Below are 17,054 nucleotides of genomic sequence, written 5' to 3'. Positions count from 1 at the left end.
CTTATCCAGAGTGACTTACAATCAGTAGTTACAGGGACAGTCCCCCCCTGGAGCAACTTAGGGTTAAGTGTCTTGCTCAGGGACACAATATTGTCATCATCAAAAGCTGCATCATAAGGTGCTCATTAAAACGAGTGAATGATAAGAAAGTTCAGTATAAACCTTCAGGACTGTTGGAAAACCATCCCTGTTGTCTAACATAAGGTGGAGAGAAGCCAGGCGTGTAAAATGCTGCTTCCTGAGTAGGAGAGACTCTAATGTTGAACTTTTTTTTTGCCTTGTTTGCTTATTTCAACTTCAATTTTTTATTTGTCACGTTCACAGTCATACACGGTATGATATGCAATGAAATGCTTTGCGACTGCTATACACCTCAATATTTAAAAAATTGCAAGTATTCAAGTGGAACAATTCTATGTTTTTTGACATAAAATATGTGTAACAGGTAGGTTGAAGGTGTCCAAATGTGGTAAGTAAAGTGAAAAATGCAAAATGCTCACGTCGTTCGCCGTCTATGGTCGCGGAATTCGGTGCGACGCCCCCTTCAGACGCGTTGGTCTCTGGAAATATTCGGAAAGCGCGTCTCTCCGGTGGTCGCTAGGGGGCGCTCGCCGCGCAAAGACGCCGCCGAAGAAGAAAGGGTCGCGGGTCACACGCTGCTAACAACATGGCGGCCACCAAACGTGTGCTTTATGTTGGTATGTAATTAAATGTCGACGCTTCGTTCTTGTTGAAGTTTTAGTCGTTTTAGTGGGCGCCCAAGAACTGTTAATACGAGACCCTTAAAAGCATTTTTTTGTAGAAGGAGAAACAAGTTTTCTCTTGAATTTACACCACATCATCACCGTCAACGCGTTAGCCACGTCGGCTAGTTAGCGTAAAAACATTTTAAATGAAAAGTTTAAATGAAAGAAAAATCTTTCGCGAAGATCGGAGCTTAGCTGAGTTCTGATTTGCAGGAGGCCTTGCGGAGGAGGTGGATGAGAAGGTCCTGCACGCAGCTTTCATCCCCTTTGGTGATATTATAGATATTCAGATCCCGCTGGACTATGAGACCGGTAAGGACACCCGCGTCCTTCGACCTGACTGAACTCGGGGAAATATCCTCGCTGATCACGCGTTTTGTGTTTTTTTTCTCGACAGAAAAACACCGGGGTTTCGCGTTCATCGAGTTTGAATTGGCCGAGGTAAGTTGTGGCTTGGAGCTGAATGACGGAACAGAATTGCTAAATGCTGAATTGCTCTTCTTTTTTTCTCGTTTCTGCCAGGATGCGGCTGCTGCTATTGATAACATGGCGAGTGAAACATTTCTCTTTTTTTAATATGGTGCAAAATGGGCGTAGAAGATGTCACAGGTCAATATGTGGTTTTACATTTAAAATTTACAGAATGAGTCTGAGCTTTTTGGCAGAACTATCAGAGTGAACATCGCAAAACCCATGAGGATTAAAGAAGGCTCTTCTCGTCCAGGTGGGTGTTATTTATCTTGGGCCTTCGCTTCCGTACTTTAGTGCTTTACAGGAAATAATGAGCTCTGTTTAACTATGAAATTCTATTCATTTTTCACCCACTCAGTATGGTCGGATGATGACTGGTTGAAGAAATTCTCAGGGAAAACCACAGAGGAGACAGAAGAAGCGGAGTCGGCAGCAGCTCCTGCGAATACTGCGACGCAGGAGGTGAAAAGTTAAAGCTGATCGTTGTGAATGTGTACAGTCGTGGCCAAAGGTTTTGAGAGTGACACATACTGGTTTTCCCAAAGTTTATTGTTCAGGCTTTTATTGACTTATTACATCAAGTTTATGCAAAGAGTCAATATTTGCAGTGTTGGCCCTTTTTTTTTTTCCCTGTCATGCTGTCAATCAAGTTCTGGGCCAAATCCTGACTGATGGCGACCCATTCCTTCATAATCAGTGCTTGGAGTTTGAATTTGTGGGTTTTTGTTTGTCTACCCGCCTCTTGAGGATTGACCACAAGTTCTCTATTGGCCATGGATCCAAAATATCAATGTTTTGTTCCCTTTTTAAAAATTTTTTTTTTAAATATCAATTTTCCTTATTGCACGTTGCTCCATCTTGCTGGAGTCATTGGTGAAGACATTGTTCTTCACCAAGCTGTTCTTGGATGGTTGCTGTTGGAGGATGTTTTTATACCATTCTTTATTCATGAATGTTCAAAATTGTGAGTGAGCCCACTCCCTTGGATGAGAAGCAGCGCCACTACATGTTTCCTTGCAGGTAACCATGGTTTACAGAGGAAGAACAGTGATTTCAACCCTCCTTTTTAAAGCGTCCAGTCTGCTATTCTAACTCGGTCAGCATGACAGAATGAACTCCAGCCTTGTGCTTGTCAACACTCTCACTTGTGTTAACAAGAGAATCACTGAAATGATCTTGGCAGGGCTGAAATGCAGTGGAAATGTTTTTTGGGGATTAAGTTCATTTTCATGGCAAAGAGGGACTTTATAATTCATACAATCATGCAAATTGCGATGAAAATAACCAAAGCAGCAAACTTTGTGACTACCAGTATTTGGGTCGTTCTCAAAACTTTTAGCCACGACTATAGATTTCAGTTTCATAGTTTGATCACTTTATTCATGTGCATTGTGCAGGGTGAACCACCGGCTAAGAAGGGAAGGGTTAATCCCCAGGTTTACATGGATATCAAGATTGGAAACAAACCTGCAGGCCGGCTACGCTTCTTACTTCGAGCAGACATTGTTCCAATGACAGCAGGTTGTTAAATTTCTCCTTTTTGTCTAAATTCTTTTTCATATTTAAGTGCCGTTTTAAGTAAATGTGTTAATCCAGTGGATGTTTGTTTTGTGTATTTTGTTCTGAAATGTATTTTACTTTCTCTCCTCTAGAAAACTTTCGCTGTCTCTGCACACATGAGAAGGGTTTTGGATTCAAGGGTAGTAGCTTTCACCGTGTCATACCACAGTTCATGTGCCAAGGGGGTGATTTTACCAACCACAATGGCACTGGAGGCAAATCCATCTATGGGCGCAAGTTTGATGATGAAAATTTTGTCCTCAAACACACTGCCCCAGGTAGTGTATTCTGTTCGGAATGCTTGTTCAAGTGCTTGTTTCTTATCCCGTTTTTTTTTTTTCTATCTGGTATTATTGCAGATTTACTCAAACCATTCCAGGATTGTAGAGTATATTTATTTAAATGTTCATTTGAATGCGATTCTTGGGTGCAGGCACCAGGCGGTGCTGTTTCCAGGCTGATTTTAAAAAACAAGCTTCTTTATGAACCCATGCAGTACCTTATTTTCAAGGCTTGAAATAATCTTTACATTTGACAACTTTATTTTGTGTGCTTATTAAGAATCATTTAATCTCACAAAGTTTTTACCTAATTTTACAGGCCAACTGTCAATGGCCAACTCTGGGCCTAATTCAAATGGATCTCAGTTCTTCATCACCTGTGATAAAACTGACTGGTTGGACGGCAAGCACGTGGTGTTTGGAGATTTGATAGAAGGAATGGATGTTGTCCGTGCCATTGAGGTGAGAGAAAATTTTGAGTGCACAAAGTGCTGACCAAATCCAAAATAAACTTGTTCTTTTATAACCATTACACAGAACCGCGTCTACAAAATTAAGTTATTCATAAGTATTCTATGAATGGTATCTCATTAAATCTCATTAAATAGTGATATTTTATCGCAATAATGTTTGTGATGAAAGGACCACCATTACATGCTACACAACATGGCATGCTATGTTCATCCAAGTTTTGTTCACTTTCACCCCACAGGCTCAAGGGACTAAGGATGGAAAGCCAAAACAGAAGGTCATCATTTCTGACTGTGGGGAGTATGTTTGATGGGTGTGTGTAACAGAGCGAGAATGTGTTTTGTGAATGTTTGAATGCTGTTTTTGCCACCTTTTGTATATGGTTAAAGCAACAGTGTAAATATGCCAATAAATGCTTTTATACTAAAGATATCCATGCTTTTGTGTCGGTCTTTGCGAGGTATGTTTTTTTTTTTCCCAAATGTTGGGGGGGGGGTGGAGTATTAATCTGGGTGGAATATCTTATTATACAACGGCCACTACTCTCTGCGCTTCATTTTTAAACCATACCCAGTTACAAGCAGGCTGTGTGGGTAGATTGTATAAAATTGTAGCTGAAACATATCAATACTGAACAATTCTGAGCACGACATGACCTTATTAAAGCCTTACAATTATTCACCATATCAAAGCCATTCATTTTCTGTTTAATTGTGAAAATTCCCATGGGATGAACATTAATAATGTCATTTAAAGATTTGGGTCTTACATCAGGCTGTGGTGGCACACCATTTTCAACAATAGCTCTCCTCATCTCATCTCTAGAGCAGCATCAACTTAATCTGCTGCTTTATTGAGATGACATTCTTTTAATAAGTACCCTAGAGAAAACTATCCCAGTGGTCCGATTGTCTGGATTTAATGATTTCATAACACCAGCTAGACCTGGAAACCAAAAAAAAAATTTTATTATCAGCAATGGAATATCACAGAAATTCTTCATTTAACAATCAGAGCACCTTAAACATCCTCTCAAATGTAATCAAAACTATCCACACAGATACCATTCTTCAGCACAATGCAAAATTACCAGTCAGCAATACACCAAACCAAGGCTTTTATAGGAAACTACATCCAGACCCCCACAATGATTAAAGAACTGCCATTTGCACGTTTCCAATCATATTTGACCTTTCTGTTTAATTAAACATATTAAAATGACATTACATTAACTAAAAGGGCTCCTAGGATGCTTGTAAGTGCAACAAGTTGAGAGGAATTTGGCAAACATGGTACAATATAAATCTCTTTCAAAAGTGCTATTGGTATATTTCATAATACATTAATTACATATGCGTTTAATCCTTATTGATCCATAGAAGATTCCAGTTTGTGCACCCGGGCTGTAATAATTACACATATGGTCCATGAGAAGGGTGCTAATGTTTGTAGCTTGTCATTGTGGCAGGGTGATCATAAGGCAGGTCAAGTGCATGGGCTTGGTGTTAATGGTGCTGAGACTTTCGCAAAACCCAGCGGCCTTTCAAGGTGCTCGTAGGAGAGTTGTCAGGGTTGTAATTTAAAACCGTGACTTCAGACTTAACTTGATCCAGCTAACTGAGAAATGCTGTTCAGTGGAACCACTGGGTTTTGGAATTGGCCCTGCTGGGGAAAAAACAACATAATGCTGGTAACTGATCATGGCTAAACCAGTTAAACTGGGTGCATTACTTATCTGTGATCATGTATTTCAGCTTATTGAGATTACATTATTTTTAAATCAAAGCCCAATAGTCATCACAGCATCTCAGGTCTCAGTCCACTTTCAGTCTACAGGGGTTCCGGTACATTCCAGCCTGAAACAGCAGAAAACCTAAGAATATTTGTGGTCACCTCAATTTGTATGGGAGTCACCTGGGTGTGTGTTTTCTTCCAAAGTAAACCCAGATTTATGTGTTTGGCAATGATTTGGGTCGATAACTGTGAGTTGGAAAATTTCAAATGGCTGCCAATAAAAGTTTCATTTGTGCTGTGCTTCTCAATCTGCTCAATCTCAAAAGATATTTCTTATTAAATTGTTTGTTGAAAGGACATTTGGTCTCATATAGAAATATTTCAGGCCCCAGTAGTGGTGATTTCCACTAATGTCACAATTCAAACATTTAATCCAATTCTATTGTCATAATATCGACAGTTATTTTTTTAATCGAATTTGCATAGAATCTTTGTAGAGGAGCAGACACAAAAGCGTTGCTGTGCTCTTCATTAGGACGCCAATGGCGTTTTTACTAAAAACATCTACTGAAACCATTTTAATTTAAAAAAGTGCACCAAACGTACATTACACAGGAGAAGGCATGGGGCGGTGTGTTACCAAGCTGTTTTCTTGCTAAGGTCAAAATACAAAAAAAAGTGTCCTCGCATGGCGCCCTAGGAGCATATTTCCACCCACCATGCAGAGACATTCCGCATTTCTCAAGTAAAGCTTAAATAATCGGCCATGCTTTTGCCCACACATACACCAGTCCTGTCCACAGCACACGCACAACGAAGTGTCCTAACTACAGGTTTCTGTCCGACTGCTCGGGCAACGTTAGGATGAACGGGAAGAGTATGCCTTTCGCTTCGAGCGGCGCCTTCAGCAGCTCTTCTACAAACTGCGCGCCCTCCTCCCCCACTACGAACTGGAGGGTCTGGGCCTTGTTCACACAGTAAATGCAGTTGCCGACGACGGCGCATCTGAAAGGCAGCGGGTTGGTCTGCTGCAAGGCTGCGCAGTCCTGCCACATCTTCACAATGGTGTTGTACTTGAACACGTTGACCCCCTGCTCCCGGTTCACGTCGAATCTGTAGATGAAGCTCTTCAGGGCCACCATGTCCGTCGACTTTTTCCGGCTGTTGTTATAAGGACACTCTTGCCACTCGTCGCGCTTTGGGTCGTACTTCAGAAGACGGTAGAACAGAGACCCTCCAGAGACGTAGAGCTCCCCGTTGCAGGTGGTGGCCTCATGGGCCACCGCAAAGGCTCCTTTAGGCAGAGGAGCAACGCTGGTCCACCTGTCCAGCCGGGGGTCGTATTTCTCCACCGTGAATAAACACTCCCCTCCGATTGCATAGAGGTAGCCGTCCATGGAGACCAGTTTGAGCTGCGAGCGCGCCTGGTTCAGCGGCCGGGTCTCACTCCACTTGTCGGTGACGGGGTTGTAGCAGAAGACCTTGTCGGAGAGCTTGCCCTTCTCGCCATATGCCTTTATCCCGCCTGCCACAAACAGGTAGTTGTACATGGTGCAGATGCCACATCCCTTCGTGTTTATTTCCTCGGGCATGAGCGTCAGCGACCTCCAGTCCTTCGTGGTGTCGCTGTAATGATAGATCATGTGGTTCTCCTCAAAGGAGGCCACGGACAGGGGACTCTGCGGACGGCTGTTGTTGCGACTCGGCGGTCGGCTCCCGACGCGGTCAAAGACGTCATTTATTTCCGCCACCATGAGGGACTTTTTACCCTCCATCCTCATCTTCAGAATCAAATCCCTTTCCGATCCGGTCAAGCGTCCGTAGACGGCAGGGTCCTTCAGCACTTGGAGGAAGTGATCGCTCATGAAGCGGTAGGCCGTGTCCTTCAGCTCATTCAGCCTCTGCTTCTTGGCTATGGTTAGAATCTCATAGCAGTTGGCCGTGGTGATCTGCTGTGCCATTGTATCGATGGCAGCTTGCACGGCACATGGGATCTGCAGGATTTTTGCCCCAGTGACAACGTCCACTATGTTGTCCTTATTTACATTCATCTTTGAAGTGTAAACATAGTCAATCAAAACCGACAGCGTCTTGTAGCTCATGCCTTTCACCTTCAAAATGTCCCGCGACAGGCGAGCCTTGAAATAGTCACTTTTTTCGGCTAAAACGGCTTTGTGTGCTTCAATCTTCTGTCCACCAACCTCAATAACCAGATCTGGGTTCTGTTTTTTAACAGAAGGAGGTTCTTTGATCCCAACAACACTTTCCGTACGTCCCTGCGCCACTTCAAACCCAGGGCGTCCATGTGCATACTCTGTGAAATGAGATGCATTTATCAGACCCGGTCCAAAGCCGGTCTCAAGACTCCAGGGCACTTTTGGTTGTGCAACATCACAGGGGTCTTTAACCCCGTTATTTCCTATCGAGTCCACGTGGTCCTTCTCGTGCTCTGGCTCGTGTGCTTTAGACGAACTAAATGGCTGGATGTGATCCTGGAAACCACTATCGCTAGAGCCACCGTACTGCAAGCAGTCTCCAGCGGATAAAGTGCGGTGTACCGATGCATTTGTGTCCCATGGCCATGGATGATGCAGGGCCTGGTCTTCCTCGACGAGCTGCATGTCTGAAGCACTGGGTCTGGCCTCCGCGGGCAGGCTTTTCTCCTTGGGAATGGCTGACCCAGGGTCCAGAGAATCCGGACACGCGGCGTGAAAGATGACATCTGCTTTCACAGTAAATGTGTTGGGACTCACATTCATGCTTCCTTGATCGAAAGTTGCATTCTGATTCGCTGTGGTGGAAGACACAGAGTCATTCTGCATTTTGCCACATATGAAACAAGCGTATGCCTTAGGATTGAGAAAGGTTCAGCTCCAACAAGATTTAACATCCAAGAAACATTATGAGTCCGTTAGTTACTTCCCAGTAGTCCTGATTATTTTTCTGTTTCATGCACTGGGCTTCACTTTTCCAGAAATCCCAGAAAATCATCTCCAGAATCCAGACGTCTCTCTGTGCTTTTTTCGGTGTGAAGTTTAACTTGGAGTTGTGTCCATGTTCCTACAAAGTCCGTTCAGTGGTGCATTCTTCGGGTCCATCGCTTTAAGTTCTACTTAAAAGAAGAGTAGAAACAGGTATTAGTACTCGATGTTTCAATGTAAATGTAAGGACAAAAAAAAACATACACAGACGATTATGCTATTTGTTTTTCAGGATCCATACAGCATGCAACTGAGTGACTCGGCCCACTAAATTACTATTGCGCCCGGGAACAGCGACTGGAGGGGGCGCTCTTTCCCTCCGAATCCCAAATCGCCCCGATTCCAACACCGAGCGTCCAAATGCTACGCTTCACTAACATGCCTCTGCATTTCGCCTCGATAGACAGTAGCAATTATTAAAATGTATATTTTTTTCATGAACTGTTATTTTAGAACGAATAAACACGCTGGGTACCATGTCTCTGTCATCCTCCTCCGTACCTCTTATTCTTAATCGACGCATGCGCACTGCGGTTCGGGGATTACGTCTCCAACAGGCGCATCCCTTTTCCCTCTGCGTTTACTCCCTTTTCGCGTTTGAACCACACGCCGGTGCAGTTCTTTAAACGCCAATTTGTAACATTTGCCCGAACAAAAGCACGCAGTCCATGTAACCGCATTTAATAAATTAACTTAAAAAAAAATAAAACGAAGGACAGGCTACTTACGCGTGATATACAGAGCGCGGTTTTAACGCAGAGCCTCCTCGGGTTATGTAAGGAAATGGTGGCAGCGACAAGTTGCGACGACGCAGGTGATTTGCGAGCTCCGAAAGATGCGCAGACCAGGAGGCAACGCTGCTGCTGTCGCTGCACCCGAAAATTCTCCTCCGCCGACGAGGCTGGAAAGACGAGGACCGTGACAGTGTCGCGCTCGTGGGCACGGCGGGGGTCGAGGAGCGATTGATCGAGACCACACCCCCCCCTCCTTCTTTTTTATTTTAACCCTACACACCGTCAGAGCTCCTGTCTCAGAAGTAGTGACGGGCACGGCCGTTCTTTTAGATGTACTGAATCCTTAGAATCGGTTCACTTAAGAGACTCGTTCGAAAATTCGTTCACCGAATCACCGGGTCATTCGGTGTCACTTTAAGAAAAACAAGCTTGTTTATAAACCATAGTGTGTTACATGCTGTGAGCTGTTGTGGTGAGTTTTTTTTTTTAAGTTTATTTTCAACACCACGACCATCTGAATGTGCACTGTTGTTGACTGCACAATCGATGCACCATGCACGTTAGCAGAATGCATAGCCACTACCCAATGATGATGTTTTATGTTCTCCTTGACCATGAATATTTGCTTGCTTAATAGCTTGCTTACCTTTTTTACTTCTTATTTACTTTTTATTTTCCTCATTTTATTTTCCTCCTTTTTTTATTTTTTACAAATAAATATGCACAATCTAAACAAAGTGATTCAGAATATATTTCAATGCTGGCTGTACTGTTATAACTATGCAATCTTGAATCTTGAACCCTTTATCCCTCCGTCGCTCCTGCTGGTGCCCGCTACAGATGCCGAGTCTCACTCTCTTCTCATTACTGCCAGTCTAACGTTTAAGTTTGTTCATCTGGAAACGGAATCTGTTAAAACAAGAGACAAAGGGTCGCCCTCAGGGGGAAATGATTCAGGAGAGTGTAGTTCACCGAGTGATTTGCTCATTCAGGCGCAGTTGACGGCTCAACAGAACAGAAAAACGAACGAAGGACTCGAGCAAGTGCGTCGGTTCAGTAGTTCTCTTAAAAGATTCCTTCTTTTGAACGAATCGTTCGCGAACGACCCAACACTACTCAGAAGGCCAGGGAGACACCCTCGCTTTTCCCAGGAATTTTTCCTATTAGACATTATAAAGCACCGTGTTACATAATCTAGAACTGAGGTTGTAGCATAGGTATGGGATCATCCTTTGTTCCCGTGCCATTTATTGCACAAGACACGCATTTAAGCCAACCTATGCAATCTTTCTTGGCCACTTTTAAAAGCATAAATCAAAACAGCAAGATCAGTAAGATTGCTATTTATTTGCACGGGCAGTTTTAACTCTCACGTTGTCGTTCTCGCGAGATTACGCGGATTAGACGTGCGTCCTTCACGTTTTAAAATAGAGTCGCCGCATTGAGCCGTTGCAAGGGCGTGGTGGATTTATCATCTGCGAGGAACGACACGGAACCGAGGCTCCTGAGGATTTCCTTTTTGGATTTTCCTCACTAATGAGCCTCCAGCAAATGGAGACTGCGCATTGTGTCAGTATGCGCGCCCTTTTTGGCACCTTGTGCTATATCTCCATTATGGTACAGTTTCAGGAAGCAACTGGAAGCACCGACATTAGAACCCTCCTGGTGATCCGGTTACAGTTGTGATCCGGCAACCTGATGATGAGTCTGATGATGGCCTTGTTCGGTGCATAAAGTGGTCCAAGGAGGATAACTGGTGACCCTGGGGTTAAATAGCAGCCAGTCTGGTCCCCATGCTGCAGAACAGCCACTGCAGAAATAAACCTCTTTATGGTAACTGTATTCTTGATAGAAGATTCCTTTCTCCAGCAAGATGGCTTCCAGCAAGAACCATGAGTTAATCTTGGGGATGTGTTGGGAAGTTCGATCAGTGAGAAGCCGTGCTTCACAATCTACAGGAATTAAAGGACAACAAAAAAACCTTCAGAGTTCACGGCTCAAAAGGTCAGAGTTGTTTTGGGGTCACAGGCAGGGACCAGCGTAATGTTAGACAGTTAAAAGTTTTTTTCTTTAATGTTCTGGCAAAATAAAGGTTGACGCTGAAATTTACTCAGCAATCTCCCACAGTAACCTTAGGCATTTTCATGTTCTAGCACGACTTTCCAGGCAGGGATCTGCACAAATCTTTCAGCCTGAAATATGTCCATAAAACTAAAGTTCAAAGTTAGAGTTGACACTAAGACAGATTTGTAGAGCACATAATTTACATTTTAGTCTAAAGTAATATATACCTTTCATTCATAAACCACACAGGTAGCACAGCTTTCATTCTTTTATATCGTAGACAGGTGTTTTTACCAAAATGGGTATATATTAAATAAAATTCAAGGCATTTGGTTATTATGCATTAAATTATGTGTTGTGTGACAATTTGGCAACACATAATTGTGGTCTTAACAGTACAGCAAGAACAATGATTAGATTTGCAAATTAATTAGTACTGAGAAAATAATATTAAAGAGCTGTAGCAACAGTACATTTACTACAAAATTAATTATGACACAAAGCATGATCCTGATGTCACAGAAATACACACACATGAATAAATCTATGTATAGACTAATACACACAACAAAAAAGAAATAAAATGAGTCAAAATTATGCTTTTTTTTTACCTTTAAATACATCTGGAGATTCAATCTTAAGTTATGTGCGCAACAAAGTTCCATTTGAACTAACTTAAAAGACTCCTGCTTTTTTTAAACAGAACCTGGCCAGCCAGAGTTCCCCTCGGAGCGCCTCTCCATTTTAAAGTGACTGCAAAACCACCATCAGTACTAGATTAGAGGAAGGTGGGAATGTCTTTATAGCAGTTCAGTTCAGATGGGTTGTGCCAAGTGAGTTATCATCACAAGGTGTACACTGTGATGACCAAAGAGGTGAGAAAGGAGCTTGAAAACCATTATGCTTCATTTGAAGAGAAATATTTGCAGTGGTATATAAATAAAAATTGTGTAAGAATGGACATCGCAGGAGCCTGTTTTTGCATTGCATAACAGATGTCTGCAGGGGGAAGTGTAACATTCCTGTGTCGATGGTTGAGGGTGAAGATTCGACACCCCGGTTTTTACATGCCTTTGTCCGACATCAACGTGCGAAGTATCAGCCGTCAGGACCGCCCACCCTCTTTGTCTTCACCAAATGGGAGGCACCGGGGGCGTGACATCAGAAACAACAGGTTCTGATTGGTCAGTGACAACTTCCTGTAGGCCAGTGACAACTTCCTGTAGGCCAGTGACAACTTCCTGTAGGCCAGTGACAACTTCCTGTAGGCCAGGGGTATAAATGTCTGCACACATGTGGAAAAGGGACCTCTGAGCTATCTTGCTCAGGGGGGTTTCCCTCTCTTTCCCTTCTCTTTCTCTTCTCCCTCTTTACTCTTTCTTCTCATGTTTACTTTCTCTGTAACCTTGGTACCTTTTTACATTCAATATTCACATGTAACTACAATAATTATTTACCGGTGTTAATAAATTAGAAACTGTTCATTTTTAACCTCTATTGTGCCATGCCTCTTTCTGCCAGGTAACATCAAATTGGAGTGGTTGAATACAGTGCTTTGTGTGGAGGGAGAAAGAGTTTTTCTACACACTCTATTCTCTTCTCCACACCACATGGTCTTCATGTGTGGTTTTTTACAAATGGTGATCCCGACGTGATACCTTTGCTCGGATGTGGATCTGTGACCGTAAGTCTCTTTTATCTGAATTTTACTGCATAGGGAGGAATAGAATCTATGTGCTTTAATTTAAATAAAAAGGATCTACATATCCTAAAAAGCCCGGGACCGTAGAAACCGAGGCATTTCTAAATCCAGATCCAGTCCGACAAGGTATAAAATGAACATTGACTAATTACTGTATCACTTACAATGTGGCATGTAGATATGGCTGGCACAATAGATGAACCCACAAACCAAACTGTAACCAGTAATAACCAGGATTTGTGACATTTTAGATTACTGGTATTACATTGAACATCATAAACCATGTCCCACGGTGAACAATTTGATAATAACTGATCAGGGATTGGAAATTGCACTGTTAAACTTAAATGTTTTTATTTTAAATTCATGTTCAGTATGATCAACATGTTTAGGATCAGAATTTAAATTTATGTGAAACTGTTTCTCTCTCTGAACACCTCAACAATGCCATAATCTCAAATAATAGCTTTTAGTGATAAAGGTGTAATTCTCTAATCACATGGCAACAAGCGGGATTTTATTTGTGTTTATTTTTCCGGCCACTGTTGTTGATTGAACTTCGTTAAGCCGATGCAAATTCGCAGAGTTATGAATTCCCTAATAAAGGTGTAATTCTCCAATCACATGGCAACAAGCGGGACTTTTTTATTTATTTGTGTTTATTTTTCCGGCCACTGTTGTTGATTGAACTTCGTTAGCCGGTGCAAATCCGCAGAGTTATGAATTCCCTAATAAAGGTGTAATTCTCCAATCACATGGCAACAAGCGGGACTTTTTTATTTATTTATTTGTATTTATTTTCCCAGCCACTGTTGTTGATTAGACTTGATAAGCCGATGCAAATTCGCAGAGTTATGAATTCCCTGATATCATTTTAAGCCTCCCACTATATTTACATGTTTTTTGCATTACAGTATCTGATCATTGTTGTCATTTGTTTTCCTGGTTTGGTTTTAATGTACGATGAACACTGTTTTTCTACATGCACAATCTGTATGCAAACCTCATCACACTCCAGACAAAGAACCCAACCAAGTGTGAAAAGCCCTGGATCCAGTTGAATATTCTATGTATGCTGCTGTGTTTGATCTATGCCAAGAAGACAGGTTTCCCTACAAGGGTGACCTCAGATGCCTGAGGATCACAAAGGACACAGAACCACAACTATCGGCTACATTTGAATTCCCGACTGACCAGGAAGCAAGCAGATACACAATCATGACCCAATTGTGATCCCCATGGACCCTGAATACTCGAGTGCCCCAGGGGATCAACCGGCCGTCTGTAAGAATGGACATCGCAGGAGCCTGTTTTTGCATTGCATAACAGATGTCTGCAGGGGGAAGTGTAACATTCCTGTGTCGATGGTTGAGGGTGAAGATTCGACACCCCGGTTTTTACATGCCTTTGTCCGACATCAACGTGCGAAGTATCAGCCGTCAGGACCGCCCACCCTCTTTGTCTTCACCAAATGGGAGGCACCGGGGGCGTGACATCAGAAACAACAGGTTCTGATTGGTCAGTGACAACTTCCTGTAGGCCAGTGACAACTTCCTGTAGGCCAGTGACAACTTCCTGTAGGCCAGTGACAACTTCGTGTAGGCCAGGGGTATAAATGTCTGCACACATGTGGAAAAGGGACCTCTGAGCTATCTTGCTCAGGGGGGTTTCCCTCTCTTTCCCTTCTCTTTCTCTTCTCCCTCTTTACTCTTTCTTCTCATGTTTACTTTCTCTGTAACCTTGGTACCTTTTTACATTCAATATTCACATGTAACTACAATAATTATTTACCGGTGTTAATAAATTAGAAACTGTTCATTTTTAACCTCTATTGTGCCATGCCTCTTTCTGCCAGGTAACATCAAATTGGAGTGGTTGAATACAGTGCTTTGTGTGGAGGGAGAAAGAGTTTTTCTACACACTCTATTCTCTTCTCCAACACCACATGGTCTTCATGTGCGTTTTTTACAATTGGATAAATAAAAATCCCCCTTCTTGTGAAGTTTTGTTTGTGACCTATTGAAGTATGTTGTCCTGTAGGAATTCTAATCAAATCACATCCATCAAAGGCACCAGAGTAATCTCCATTTTTATGACTATGAACTAATGAAATAATGTTCAGAATTCAGTTTAGAGTGGGTTTCAGTGGACACATTTAAGTCCCAAAGTTGCCAACCTGAAACACAAAGGCGATGAGATGAAGACACTGGTCAGGAGCTTCTTGTGGACAAAGCAGCATTTAAAAAATGTTAATTACTTTTTTGGACTTTGCCATGTATCTCACAAAAAGTATACACAAATTTAAAAAAAAATCCAAGGCAGTATAATGGGGGGACACAGTGATAAATTACTAAAGCATTTTCTCAAGTTTTATGTAGATTTGAGAACGAAGAAGGAAAAAAAAAAAAAAAAAAAACCCCACTTGTCTGATGCTTGTTGACTCGCCCTTCCTCTCTCATACACTGAGCAGAGGGATCTGCCACACCATGATCGTGGACACGCTCTCCTCGTGTCGGGACTGCTTTGATTTCTTGTTGACCCTACGATGACCCAGGCCTCCTGAGACGACCAGCAAAGAGCTAACATCCACTTTTTGGGTGCGTCTGCCTCTCTGTGAGTGGGCGGGTTCACTGAGCACGTCGTAGATTGTGCTGTCTTCAGGTCCGTGCTCGAGGGATCCCTGAGACAGAGCCAGAGACCCACAGGACAGTGTGTCATCTGGACCGGTGGAGGAGTTGCTGGCTTCCCCAAGCCATTCGCTGCGTTCCTTCACGTGGTTTAGCGTGGTGACGGAGGAGCTTGGGGAACTCTCCCCCTCAGGGGCCGCAGGCAGAATGGGTTGGCTGCTTTCCGGGTCTCCCTGTGGTAGGTTGCTCACCGCAGCTGCCATGGTGAGGAACTTAACTGGCCCACTGTGAGCATGGAATGAAACCATTCCTCTTCCTGTCAACACAGGAACCAAATTTTATAGAAATAACAAAACTGATAGAAATATTTGTAAGTGAAGTGACCGTTATTGTGAAACACTGCATCACAGCACATGGTGACACAACGAAATGTGTCCTCTGCTTTTAACCTAGCACCTGAGTGGTCCACTCAGTTGGAGCAGTGGCGGCCTAGCAGGTAAGGTAGCGGACAGGTAATCAGAAGGTTGCCGGTTTGAACCCCAAACCACCAAGGTGCCAATGAGCAAAGTACTATCCCCACGCACTGTTCACTGGGAGTCTATCATGGCTGCCAACTGCTCACCAGGGGTGATGGGTTAAAAGCAGAGGACTCAGAGGACTCCGTTGAGTCACCGTGTGCTGTGCTGTGTTTCACAATGACAATCACTTCACTTTTTCACTTTCAGTCAGTAACACCTCGGGGCTTCGGGATTGGAACTTCCAATTACATGTCCCCTTCCTTACCTGCTAGGCCACCACTGCCCGTGTGCTTACAATAACTAAGGTGTCATTAAATAGGAGTATTCCAGTTTTGGTGACACAAACATACATTTAAACACTGCTTTTTCAAATTTTTATAAAAGATTCTGAAGCCACAAAGGAGCTATTGGTTTTGAATAAGGCATATCAGGTGTTTTAGTACATTGACATTCACTTGTCTTGAAATGTTTGAAAAGGTGCTGGAAAGTATGCCACAAATCACTTACAATTGCTTTATTTAATGTTTTACTTTATTTTTAATGTTTTAATTTATTTTTCTACCCCAAATTAAAGATGGATGTACATGTATCAACACAGCCTAAAAATAATTCCTGCCACAGGTAAGGGTCTTCTATTCCTCCCAATACTGGCAGATGTTCTTAGGGCATGAAATTGTGGGCTTTTAGGGGCAATCACTGAGGAGAGGCCAATTTAGTCCAGAATAAAAGTCCAGAATGAGGGCCTCAGTCAGCACATCAATTATCAAGGTACAGTATCACTGTGAGAAAGGCCTGTTAATTAAAATAAATTACTCTGGGCTTGGCCTTCCTTCATAATTACTTGAGCATCATTAACCCTTCCGGTCTGAGATCTTAAGCATGTCTAATAGAATCAAGATACTTTATTGTGCAAAAATACATACCAATACAAAACCAGTATAAAAAAAAAGAACCCACTATGTCAAACACTGCTCAAATATAGATTCACCTAAACTGGACAGTGCAGAGACTCTCCTGTCATATTGTCATCTGAGCAGCAATACAATAATGTTTGCCAAATGCAGACTTTTGCTTGTAGGAGATCATTCATTAGTTTACAGAGTTGGGAGAGACCACCCACCAGACTCTAGATATCAACAGTTACCGGGACTTTCACTTTTTTAAT

General features: G+C 42.7%; 3 protein-coding genes across 13 annotated transcripts in view; 1 reads left to right on the top strand and 2 right to left on the bottom strand.

The window, feature by feature from the left end:
* Positions 1-624: 624 nt before the first annotated feature.
* ppie (peptidylprolyl isomerase E (cyclophilin E)) lies at positions 625-3,961 on the top strand. Its single transcript, XM_028992698.1, has 10 exons — positions 625-698; positions 960-1,058; positions 1,144-1,187; positions 1,269-1,295; positions 1,389-1,470; positions 1,576-1,679; positions 2,615-2,738; positions 2,870-3,055; positions 3,378-3,520; positions 3,771-3,961. Exons 1-10 carry the CDS (start codon positions 668-670, stop codon positions 3,837-3,839), a joined length of 909 nt encoding a protein of 302 aa, XP_028848531.1. The 5' UTR covers positions 625-667; the 3' UTR covers positions 3,840-3,961.
* A 510-nt stretch (positions 3,962-4,471) lies between these two features.
* On the bottom strand, positions 4,472-9,332 carry kbtbd11 (kelch repeat and BTB (POZ) domain containing 11). Of its 2 annotated transcripts, none has more exons than XM_028981792.1 (2): positions 8,973-9,332; positions 4,472-8,375 (listed from the first exon to the last, which is right to left on the bottom strand). In XM_028981792.1, exon 2 carries the CDS (start codon positions 8,083-8,085, stop codon positions 6,091-6,093), a length of 1,995 nt encoding a protein of 664 aa, XP_028837625.1. In that variant the 5' UTR covers positions 8,086-8,375; positions 8,973-9,332; the 3' UTR covers positions 4,472-6,090. The 2 variants fall into 2 exon arrangements, with proteins under 2 accessions (XP_028837625.1, XP_028837615.1); XM_028981782.1 differs by having other exon boundaries at positions 4,472-8,372.
* Positions 9,333-14,587: 5,255 nt separating this feature from the next.
* Positions 14,588-17,054, bottom strand: part of arhgef10 (Rho guanine nucleotide exchange factor (GEF) 10) — a 42,843-nt gene continuing 40,376 nt past the window's right edge. For 9 of the 10 annotated variants that reach the window (XM_028975174.1, XM_028975186.1, XM_028975195.1 and 6 more), the window contains one exon: positions 14,588-15,687. In XM_028975174.1, the coding sequence (XP_028831007.1) occupies positions 15,200-15,687 (488 nt within the window). In that variant the 3' untranslated portion in view covers positions 14,588-15,199. The remainder of the gene's footprint in view (positions 15,688-17,054) is intronic. The other variant, XM_028975247.1, reaches the window with a different exon arrangement.

This window comes from Denticeps clupeoides, chromosome 1, assembly GCF_900700375.1.
Source record: "Denticeps clupeoides chromosome 1, fDenClu1.1, whole genome shotgun sequence".
Lineage (NCBI taxonomy): Eukaryota > Metazoa > Chordata > Actinopteri > Clupeiformes > Denticipitidae > Denticeps > Denticeps clupeoides.
This window is presented reverse-complemented; position numbering and strand designations above follow the sequence as displayed.